The sequence below is a fragment of the Aythya marila genome (assembly GCF_965140915.1).
Source record: "Aythya marila genome assembly, chromosome: Z".
In the NCBI taxonomy this organism is placed as follows: Eukaryota; Metazoa; Chordata; class Aves; order Anseriformes; family Anatidae; genus Aythya; species Aythya marila.
The window spans coordinates 74389712-74401962 of NC_139080.1; the positions used below are offsets into that span (position 1 = coordinate 74389712).

General features: G+C 46.3%; 1 protein-coding gene across 1 annotated transcript in view; it reads left to right on the plus strand.

Annotated features, from left to right (window-relative positions):
* Positions 1-9134, plus strand: part of LPAR1 (lysophosphatidic acid receptor 1) — a 67452-nt gene extending 58318 nt beyond the window's left edge. The window contains exon 4 of the mRNA XM_082783377.1: positions 8728-9134. Coding sequence (XP_082639503.1) covers positions 8728-9029 — 302 coding nt within the window. The 3' untranslated portion in view covers positions 9030-9134. The remainder of the gene's footprint in view (positions 1-8727) is intronic.
* Positions 9135-12251: the final 3117 nt, after the last annotated feature.

Genomic DNA, 12251 nt, shown 5'->3' on the forward strand with positions numbered 1-12251 from the left:
GTGAAAGATTTTTCTGTGCTTAAAACCTGCAGGTAGTTACAGGGGCGAAGAAACGCCCAGGTCCTGGGCATGCTAAATATACCTTGGAGGTACAGGCAGAACAGAGCCCGGCTTGTGAGCTGCCTGCGGGGTGCCAGCTGTCCTGCTCCTGCCTGAGGTGACCTCTGGCCATGAGCCTTCACGTGTGGGTGGCGTGGCCACCACAAGGACTTTGGGGTTGCCCACTCTCTGCTGACCTGCAGGGCCCCCGCACAGCTGATGCTGACGGAAGGGATGGGGTTCTTGGCATCGTCCATGGAGACACAGGTGCACGTGAAGGGCGTTTTGCGTGTCTTCAGGCTCAGAGTCACCACAGGGTCACTGCTTGTCACCCGCAGCTGCCCCACACCAGGGGCTGAGGGCCTCACCAATTCCTCTTGCCTCTGGGATGCGTCTGTCCCCCACCTGGTGTCTCAAGTCATGACCGTGAGCAACCACTGCCAGTCAAGGGGAGGCTGAATTTCAGCTAGGTCGTGCAAGTGGGATGCCAGCTGTGGACTGAAAGGTGATTTTCACCGTGACCCAGGGACACCAGCACCATGAGCCCCAGGAGCCTCTGATCTGCAGGACTTTGGTGCTCTTGTTCCAGCCAAGCTACCACCGCTGGTTTGGGACTGCACGAGCATTTCTGTCCACAGCAAAGCGTAAAGGCTTATGTAGAATGGCTGAAAGCTGAAAAAGACACTGAGGTTTCCTCTGTATGTCAGGTTTTTGGCAACAGAGGAACTCCATGGGGACTACTGTTTGTCTTTACACAGAGATAAATGCTCAAATTGCTTTGGCAACAGCCGGGCCTTTATTCAGAGATTAGCTTCACATATCTTTATGAATTTAGAAATCAGTTGGAATCCTGACCATTGGCACTTAATGACTTCCTGTTTTTGTCTAAAATGCTTTTTTTATAGATAAATGGCTTACTTTTGTGGAGAGAAAAAAAAAATAAAAAAACACTGTCTCTCTCCTGCAGTCATTAGATCAGTGACGAAATCCATTTTCCCTTAACAACCTTTTGAGCTGAGGGATTCAAATGGATGTGGATAAGCTGCCTTAGGTTCACGTGTTTCCTTTTTGTTTCTGAAAGCAGCTCACACATGCTGTCTTTGGAGGATGTCCTTTAAAACAGTGACAAACATACATTTGAAACAAGGGGATATCCAAACACCTTTGGTGGAACAACCTTCACAGCGACATGGTCAAGTCCCCAGCACTGCAGGCTCTCAAAACACAACCAGACAGGGTGCCAGATAGTTTCATCTAGGCTCCTTTTTCCCACAAAATGATGGTGTTTTGAGGTCCCTTCCAGCCTGGGCTGTTCTGTGGTTCTGTGATTCTGTGACAAGGGCAAAAGAGACAAGCAGTCACAGGTGAAATGTTAGGTGTTATTGTTGACAAAGATAGCCATGCCTTAAGCACTGAACAAATCAAGTGCACAGGAGCTCAGAGATGAAGACAGATGTTTGAAGCAGACACATGCTGCATTCCTCCTGGGAAGAAGTACATTTTGGAGGAAGATATGATTTCTGTGCTTCTCTACAATGCAGCTATCAGTTTGTGCAAAGTCTGACCAAACACAACAGCTTAACATCCTGAAGTTGGATTCAGGAAGAGGTTGGAGTGTGGGCATGCATCTATCTGTGAGGGAGGTAGGAAATCAAGGGGTGTATACAGTGCTAGAAGAAACAACTTATTATTTTAAAGTCCTTTTGTCAACCATGCATGCACTAGATTGAAAAGTCTGGCAAACCTGTCCGTTTTCCATGTGAAATTGGGAAAAACTGTTGGAGATTTTCTCCCTGTCCATAAGGAGGTCAGGATTTTGTCTATTAAATGCAAATTCAGACTTGCTCAGCTCATGGGAGACTTAAAACAGGGATCCCAGGAATGGGGCAAGTATAGTTCTGTGAAGGGCAGGCTGGTAACTCATAGCATTGGGACCCTTCCATACACCTCCTAGCTGGGTGTTTTCTCCTGCTTCCTGTATTCTTTTGCCCCAGACCATCTTCCAAGAAGTATATGTAAGGTACTGTTTCTTGAAGATGGATGCAGATTTTTGTCAGCTTTCCTTTGTTCTCATTTCCCATTTTGTACTGCTGGAGATACTGCCCCTTCCCCTCACACACAACCCATCAGAGAAATGTCAGGTGTGAAACCCAAAGTTTCTACTGCATCAGAGTTTCACAGCCTGATAGAAAGCATCACGTCCGATAGAAAGCAGCATTTTGCAGTCAGTCAGAAACACAAAGCATGGTAAGCCCCAAGCCTGGTGGAGCCTTGGAGCCTGTAGATGGAGGAGCAAGACTCTCATATCTCAACTTTTGCAGACTTTGCCAAATCTAGCATGGGGTTATTTTACCTTTCTTAACCTGGTCCTTTTTTTGGTAGCCACGTTTTATATTTTAGAATAAAAATTCCATGGGTGAAAGCAAACCTTGCCCCAATGCTGACTATTTCCAGCAGAAAACTACAGATAACAGCAACAACTGTGTTTTCATTCAGTAAGAACTATAAGCTATATTGTAGTAGTGTTGTGGCAAAATCAGGGACAATGATGTCAGACTAGCATTAGAAGAATGACGCCTACGCTCTGTATGTTTACAGCACGATAAATGGTCTTCACAGGTCCCTTGCATATGTAATAATCCAGCATTCATTTTAGATTTCATTCTATAATATTTCTATCTGGGGAAAACAATACATAGCTATAAACGTGGACTACTTCACACAGTCCTAATCTCCATCCGAGCTATGCACACAATAATATGCGGGGTGATAAGGAGGCTTATTGATAAAGCTTAACAGATGGCGAGGGCATGAAAAAGTGCAGTTGTGCTGCAGCTGATGAGGTTTTTCCCCAGCTAGCATAGCAAGCGGCTGTCCCTGCTGAAGGTGTCATTGTGCTGGGAAATATCTGGCATTTCTGAAGCCTTCTGGCTGTAGCTCTGTTAAATACAGCCAGGGCTCTGTGCTTTTACACTTGTTTTTAATCAGCAAGGCAGATGTAATGCAGAGTTTCCTCCACACCTCCACCACCTTGCTGCACAAGGGGCAGGCCACTGCTTGCCCGCAGCTCGTTTTGGGTGCTGCAGTTTCTGTTTTCTTTCTCCACGCTTTCCAACTGCAATACGTTCCAGATTTCTCCCCCAGCCACCAGCCAGCCAGGTCTGTGCTGCTGTGCTCCTGGGGAAGCTGTGTCCCCACGTCGTTGCAGCAAGAACCTGCTCCCTGTCAGTCACCAGTGGTGGTGCTCAGTGTCCTTCCCTCTCTTGGTCCTCACTGGCCTGCTGGAGGAGGTGGTGTAGCTGTCCATCATACTCTGACACCAGGATGGGATTTGGAGAGGACAACCTCTCCTCTTGCTCCCTAAATTGAGCCCTTTCCATATTTTCCTCCTCCATCCCTCCTCCAGATGAGGAACCTGCAGGTTGGGCTTCAGAGCATGCCAGCAAACAGCAAAGTCGGGGTGGGCACATGGATGGGTGGAAGAGGACTCACAGCAGGGACACACGGTGGTTAAGGAAAATGGTTATGGAAAACAAATGTTTCAGGACAGGAATGTATTGGTGCAGCTCACATCTCACCAGAGCCTGAGAGTAACCTTCTTCATGCCCCCTTTCCCTCTTTCCAGCTCTGGTTTGCTGCTTTCTGCTTGAAATGCATTTTTTCTCCCCATTCACGAGCAGCAGAGGATGCTCCGCCCTGCGTGTGGGAGATCAGGGTATGGGCAGCAGCGGTGTGTGACTTGGCAGGAGCAGCCGTGCTCCTTTTATTTCACCATTGTGAGCGAGGGGAAAATAAATGCTCATGGAATAAATGCAGTCTGTCTTCGTCCAAGGTGAAAAGGCTGAAAAAAAAAAAAAAAAAAAAAATGGTGCTGCTTAGGAAATGCTTTGCCTGCAAGCTTCAAGAGAAGTTCCAAGAGCAGCTGTGTCTGGGCTGGGTCATGTCCTTGGCCACCGCAGGGACACCACGGTAGGGGGGGGACACGGGGGGACAGGGGCACGTACCCATGCTTGGTTTAGGGTCTGTGCAGGGTCTGCCCTTCACTTCACTGAAGAACAGAAGAAAGCTCCTTAAGACGTACTGGGAATGTTTCTCCCGCCCTCTTCAACATATTTACTATTAACCATGTCCAATCTTCTGGCTGAGCGTGCTTCTCAGGAGGGTTATAGCCATACTTGCTTTGGCTATAACCAAGTTTTTGTAAATACAGGCATCAGTGTGAGACAGTCTCCACCGGCAGCAAAACAAACCATCCCAAAAGGTCTGTTCTTAGTGATAAACTCAACCATGGCACAACTGCCTGTGGTAGCACAGATGTGATTTGTCTCTCACAGGTACAGCCTTAAAGCAGTACATGTATTTCTGTGTGTTTCAGAGACTGGTGTTTACCTTACCCTTTTTTCCTTCTGTACTGTGTGAAATTTGTTGCATTGTTTTTGCAGACGTTCATTAGAGGACTGAGGACTTAGCAATAACTATCTGGTTTGTCAGTGTTTATCCTCATGTGGTGGTATGTTTCCTTTCTGCTGCTCTTTTCTTGGAGTTGTTTTCTCTTTTGTTTTTCAAGTTGCTCATTTTTGTGTGATTTATCATGCGTGGTTTCGTGTGTCTATTGCCCACAACGGTTTCTACTCTCTCGCAATCACATCTTGACATGATGCCACACTTACCCAGGAGTTTCCAGGCTTGCAGCTACCATGGGTTTTATTCCAATCCAGACAGCTGCACTGGACAGGGGTTCAGGGCAGACGTGATGCAGTCATACCATGGTCACTGGAAAGCCCTCAGCACCACTTCCCCGCAGCATAGCAAGCCAGATTGTGCTCGAGGAGCTGGAGTTTCAGCCCCGAGTGAGATGTATCATCACACAGCAAGTTTCAGAAGATGAGATTTGTGTCGTAACTCAGATTTCTGCTTCCCGGTCTATAGGGATGCTTCCCCTCTTGTCTCATTAAATCTTGTTAAAGGATGCTGTGCTATTTTCCCTGTTCCCCCAAGCTTTGCCACCCCTCATCCTGATGGGCATTTCCCAGGCCCAGAGGGCTGACCTTGGCCATGAACCATGGGGATGTTGCTCACGCTGCAGACCAGCAGCCAAGCCAGCTCTGCGTGGGGCCAGCACCCTACGGGCTGCCAAGGCTGGAGGCATCTCCCCAGGACACTCTCTGTGCAGGCTACTCAAGGACTTATCATCTGCAGCTTCATTTGTGCCTGGTGGGCCCTCCCAGTGCCATGGCAGGACAGTGACACACCCACAGAGATGATCAGATGTGATTCCTTGAATGCAGTAGATCTGCTTTGTATGTCCTTGTAACGTGGGTTTCATGGCATTTGTAAAATGCTACGATGCACCAGGGAGTTGATCACTTTGGGCTCCTCTTGGTTCTGTTCCTGAGCAGAAAAATACATAAAGACTTTGAAGTATGCCGAGGGCTTCTTGGCATATAGACAGCATGATGCTTTTGGATCTTCTTGTTTCATTAGATGTGATATTTTTAGGTTGTTGGTGAAATCAACGCACAGCAGACTTCAGAAAAGGGAAGAATTTAACCTCACTTTTAGCTTGGTGTCACTTTACTTTGACAAATATTCCAAGAAAGAAGTAGAAAAAATAAACTCCAAGCTCTTTTCATTCCAGGGGAAGAATTCCACATTTAACAGATGACCTACATCTGAATTAGCAGGAGCCCGACACTTTCACGTTCCTTGCACTGCACCTAATTCAAACACGCCCTCACCGTGAGTGATGCTTCCCAGTATTTTCCAGGGCACTGACAGTTAAATAACAAGTGAGAGAAAACCCGAGGCATTGTTTGTGTCACCATTTGCAAGCACTTAGCTTAATAAGCCACAGGAGCCATTAGCATGGTGGGAAGTTTTCCTAGGAAAATCCCAGAGGCTAAAGGGAAACAAAACCCGCTGGAGTGAATGGGGCTGGCTTCAATGGCTTTTGCTTCCCAAAAACAAACGAGCCGTCTGTTCCGAAGCCTGAAACCCACACTGTGTGCCCAAAGGTCAGTCCTGGACCTTGTGTGGAAGAAAACTGCGTGGAAGAAACCAGGTGGGAAGTCGTCAGGGTCTGCCACTGGGGGACAGGGCAGCCCAAGTTACCTCTGGGGTCTGGAGCCACGTGTGTCTTCTGCCCTCCACAGCCTTGTCACCAGCTGGCACAAGCAGCAAGGCAGCAGCATGCAGAGTGACAGCTTCCTCCTCTCTCAGAGGTGCCTCAGGCATTATCCCTATATTTTTTTTTCTTTATTTTTTTATTCTTTTTATTTTTTAAGGGCAGAATGAGGAGCACAGAGAGTTTAGTCGCTTGCTTGGCTACAGCCCTCTTTTTTCTGGAGTGCAACCATGTCAGGCCTCAGCATGTAGTTTATTGGACCTACCTGAGATACTGAGGAGCCTTGAGAGGCTCCAAAACTCCCCTTGAGACCAATGTTCAGAGCAGTGGGCTGCATGTGGACCTCTGTCAGTGAATCTGGGGCTTTCTCAGGGGCTAATGGCAACCTGCCTCACCGTACTGCTGCTTCTTGTGGGCAGCAGTACCCAAAACTGATAGCAACAGAACGTCCTGTTTGGTACGTTCAGTTTCTCCACAAAAAAGATTCGAAACAAAACAACAAAAGTTGTTGGAAAATTGGAAGCTTTCAATCGCAACTTTGAGCAACCCTAGGAGAGCCTTCCTGTCAGCCCCATTGTTCCCATGTTGGACATCTCTGCTGCAGGCTGGGTGAGGATGCTGTCATCGTCTTTTGTCCTTGACTGGAGATCCCATGACTTGCAGAGTTCCCGTCTCTGATGTTATTCTCCAGAGGCAGCCCATAATGAAGAAAATACACGCCGAAGCTGGAACAAAGTCCACCGCTGCCTGGCTAGCTAGGAGGCTGAGCACAACACGCACAGCTTCTGCAGCAAGTGGTTGAATTTGAAAGATTTTCTCAGCTTCTGCAGAAATGAGCTCAGCAGGGCTGCTCCGTGAGGAAGGCAGCCTCTGAATCAGCCTGGGCCATCCTGTATATGAGGAGATGCAGCTTTCTACTCTTGCAGGAACAGGTATGAGTGAGGGACAAAAGAACAAAACCCTCTGCCCAGATTTCAAGTGCTCTTTTCCAGGCCCGCTGGAAGCCGAAAGAGCTGCAGACAAAGGCTCTGAAGTGGACTTGTGTTTGATGCCACCTCACTGTGGGAGAATTTCAGCCCTATTCTGTAAATCTGCTGCCAGCCCCTAACAAAGCAATCCAGCAAAAGAAGTCAGGGCTTTTGTACAAGCAGCTGGCAGCTCGCCTCCCAGCTTCTTTCCCTGTTTCCCTCTGCGTGTTTTTGACCAGCAAAGTGATAGGCATCGAGGGGCACTGTGGCACCACTGTTTGCAAGCAAACTTGGCTTGGGGTTGTTTTTTTGGTGCGTTGAAAACCTGTGTGTGCTTGCCCGATTGGCAACCAGCATCTTGGAGCACAGCACACCCTGCAAAGCCATCCAGAAACTGCTCTTCTGCCTGATCTGGGTGAGCAGCATCTGAAGGGAAAGGTGTCTGTGTGGCATGCAGCTGCTGCCCAAGCTGGGGACAGCAAGCAGCATGGCAGAGTCTGACTGAGGGCAGCTACGGGACCTATGGGGCTCACTGCTGCCAAAAAAAAGGGAGGCAGCATGTTAGCAAACACCGTGATGAGACAAGAACCTGCTGGAAACAGTGCTGGCCGGGCAGTGCTGAGAAGCCCTCGTAGCTGCTCTTAAGCCTGCCGGCAGATGATAAGACCTCGGTTCCCACCCCTACCAAGCATGTCAGCCTGGAAAATCTCAGGAGCACCGTCTCTGTTCTGACAGGATCTGTGTGCAAGGGCTTCCCCCGTCATGCTTGGATTCAGAACCTCTGTAACCCTGCAAGTTAGCATCACTGTTTGACTCAGTACTTCCAGTACAATGTGAGGCATTTTGATTTCATTTCTGCATTGAGCTCCAAGTGTTGTTCTGGGCTTTGTCCCCATCAGGGCTCTGCAAAGCAGAGAAAGGAGGGGGAAGCATTTTAATCAGGGTAAGGCTCTTTGGCATTTACACTATTGAAGCCCGAGGAGTCTCTGAATTTCTGTTGAATAGAGCCCTAAGAAAAGGAGTAGATTTGTTGAAGGACGGCATTTCAGTGCAAGAAGGATGTGTGTTTAGGACTTTCCATTACATAATAGGGCTGAAATGGATTAACAAGACCCAGGCTTTCTTTTTTCTTGAGAATTGCTGCCTGCACCACTTTTCCTCTATTACTGATGCTTCAGTCACAGCTCTCACAGAAAGGTTTCCTTTGTTGTTATTGGTTAGAGAAGTAAATTACAGCATTGTTTCTCCTGATCAAGAGATTGATTAGTCAGAGGCCTCTAACTGAAGGGGAAAATGTTCCTCATCATCAACTTTAAATGCAAGCATATGTGCCAAGTGGAGAACATTTAAAATTGTGAGGAGGGTGGAGGGGGGAGGCTTGCTCTTTTGATGTGCTGCCCATAACTGTTCATGGGTCTCTGAAAGGCAGCCGTCTCATCAGGTCAGTGAAGAAATAGTGTGGGAAAGATGCCCTTGCATTAGAAAACTAAACACCACCACCTCCAGCTGGATGGTTCTTGTGGTGTTGTGACCAGCGCCAGCACGCTGGTATATCTGTGGGTTTTGTTGTGTGTTGTCTCCTCTCCCCCTCACCAGGTGCTTTCATCATCTGCTGGACCCCGGGATTAGTCTTGCTGCTCCTCGACGTCTGCTGCCCACAGTGCAACGTCCTGGCCTACGAGAAGTTCTTCCTGCTCCTGGCCGAGTTCAACTCCGCCATGAACCCCATCATCTACTCCTACCGGGACAAGGAGATGAGCGCGACCTTCAAGCAGATCCTCTGCTGCCAGCGCAGCGACAACGCCAATGGCCCCACCGAAGGCTCGGACCGCTCGGCGTCCTCGCTCAACCACACCATCCTGGCCGGCGTCCACAGCAATGACCACTCGGTGGTGTAAAGCCCCCCGCCAGCCAGCCTCACGGCTGATGAAGCCACCCCGGGGAGGTAACCCACTCGTAAAGGTGATTTTTTTGTTGTTTTTTTGTTTTGTTTTCCTCAAACACTAATGGACTACGAGAGCTTCTCTTCCAGGCAGCCCGGCACAGCAGCGGGTGCCGGGACCGGCCGTGCTGCCAGGCCTTTGCCTTCTGCTCGCAGAAGGTGGGAAGCAGACGCCTTGCAGCCACGCTCACCCCTGGGAAGCCTCGCTGAGACTTCGTCGGCCCTCGCGGCGTCTTGGTGCCAGTCTGAATCAACTCTGATTAATTAAGCTTATACCTGCTTCACTGCATTTACATGTAGCCACTTAGTCTTTTTAAAAAGGGAGTAAAGGGGATAAAAGTATGCCTTTCATTTAATAGACATGTAATATTTATCACCATCAGCATGCTTTTGATGAACATTTTCTGTGCAGGGAGTAAAACTGTGCTCTAGTCTTCGTATCCTTAGCCACACTGCCGTAACTACAGTAAAAACAAAAGTATTTTTTCTAATACAGGCAACAGGAAGATGATGGAAACTGACTCTTCTTACCTTCATTACTGGTGTTAGAGAGCATGCATGTTCTGTGTGTATGCAGATTGTTTTAATTATGGGAAGAAAAAAAAAAAAGCTCGTTGTAAAGTCTGCAAGAAAGTAGAAAAGCATAGACTGTATTCCAGTGTTTATTTAGATTATGAAATAAACAATACTCTAGTCACAAGGTATTTAATGTTCTTCTTTGAAGTGTGGTATGAAATGTGTAATGTGTGAGGGGTCCCAAGTTTTTCAGGGTCAAGTTCTTAAAGTAGGACACATCTCTAGGGCTCTTCAAGGGCTACAAACATATTGGTAAGTTTGAAAAAACAACAACAACAACAACAACAAAAAACTTATTTTAGCTGTTGGAATGCTTTTCTTGTTCATTATGGAAAGAAATGGGATTTTTAACATGAAAAATATATATATATGTACTTTAAAAAAAAAATACTTTTCTTCTAATAAGAAACACAACAACTTCTGTGTTTTGCACTGAGAAATGTTTGTAGGGTATCTTCTAAATTATTTACCCTGCATTTCAAAAGCAGTGGGCTACTAAGAATGAAGGTACAATTTTATTTAGTAAAGTCAAGACCAAATATGCAGCAGTCTATTGCAAATGACTGAACCATTCTATATATAATAGTCACATATGCACATTACTATGAAAAGCTAAGCTGACAGATGGATTTTTTCATATGTAGCTGTTTCAAAGAGAAATACCACTAATGTGAATTTCACCTCCCAAGAATCAGTGATGTTAATCAAAATTTCTTGACAGGAAGAAACATTAGCAAAGATGGAATCTTGCAGACAAAGAACTTGGGACCTTCCTCTGGGAAACTGTGTGTTCTCCTAACAATGTAAAATATATCGACGGTAAATTTCTAAGACCGTTTTCCTTATAGTAATATGTCTCTATAGAAAGAAAAAAAAAAAAAAAAAGTAAAAAATGTGAGGTGTATCAGTCAATGTAATGTATTGGAATGTAACATAAGGGACTATATTCTCCCATGTGGGCAGGGAAGAAATGGAGATCAGAGGGTCAGCTCAACTCAAAGCAGAGTTTTTAACACCTCTGTTTAAAATCATGGGAAAAAGCTGCTCAGAAAAGGCAGTTCCTTGCTGAGAGAGGGAAAAACAGCAAGTGAGCAAAACCTGTCCCCACTAAACACAGTGAGAGTTTTGCCACTGCTTTCAGTAAAACTGAAATTCACTTGTACTGTTAAGCCAAATTTGTACAGACACTGTGGAAGGAGGAGTGGGAAGAGGGGATAAATGAAGCATTATCTGCCATCTGATCAAGGTATCAAATGTTGCACTTCCTTTGGACAAAGCAGAGGTCTTTATCTGATTGTGTTTAAAAGCAAGTGAATCTAAAGGCTGATTTGTGTTTTATTCATGTGACCGTAGTGAGAAAGAGAACAGGCTGTATGAACTTTTTCATGTAAAAGCATCTGCTTGCGAAGCCACTCATAATGTTTCCTGGTGCCTGCATGATGGCCGAGCTAGTGCAGGTAAGCAGGAGAAAGGAGAGGGTAAGAGTGCCTCCAAAGAGAGAGGACATCTCACAAACACTTCTTTATTATTTTTTTCTTATCTAAAATGTGCTCTGAGTCATTTTCTCCCCTGAATCTAGGGAGAGCACTTTTTCCTGTCCCCAACTTCCTCACAAAAGGAAGGAGCATCATAGACACTTTATTTTGGGGGTAGTCTTCCTTTTCCCAGTGTCCTTTTAACTGCTGTTTGCATGTTCTTCACAGAGTCTGTCCTGGATAAGTTGGGAGGGTGATGTTAAGAAACAGCAGTGTTTCATTCACCCCGGTTTTCTGTGCTGGAAGTGCGTGGTGGTTTGGGAGAAGCAGTGGGTGAATAATTTAATGGGGAGCACGATTGTTCACGACATGCTGGTGGGTCCAGGGACCTGACATGAAGACGGATGCCCAAGGAGGCTCTTGTGTTCTCATTACCATTGCAACAGGTGGCAGGTGCTGCCCAGGTACATAGATCAGATGTTCTCCAAGGAGGCACTCGACAATTCATGAAGCTGGACCTTTCGAACTCCTGACAGCAGTTAAATTTCAGCCGTGGGATTGATTAATCCGGGAGCACTTCTGGGAGAAGGGGGAAGTGCAATGCAAAGGCAACAGGATGCAAAAGTTGCTTCTAAGATTCCACTAGAGGAACTAACTGAGCATGTGGCTGCTGTTTAAAGATTTAATTAGTGCTTTGTTTTATTGACGTGATCTCCCTATACCCTTGAGAAATCTGATCTGTGGATTGAGTGTTTCTTTGCAAGCTAATGAAATTAAAGCTGCTGTGAGCAAAGAGAATAAAATCAAGAGCTTGGAATAGAAGAATTCTTTTGCTCTCTTCTTTAGAGTGGCTCCCATGCCACTTGGTTTCGTCTCAGATTTTTTTTATCTTTTACTTCTCCAATCAGGATTTTTCCACCTTCATTATGGAGATGTAGAACTCATTTCTGCTATGTGAAAATGTGGTGTGAAGTACTTAGGGGAAAAAATTGCTCCACTTATTTTTCTTATCTCAAATCCTACAGAAGGTTTTAAAAGACTTCTTAAAATACCAGCGATCCTCCCACAGTCATTAAAATTCTTCTGTTGCTGGCTGCCTCTGGCCCAAGTAAATCCTCTTGAAGTTC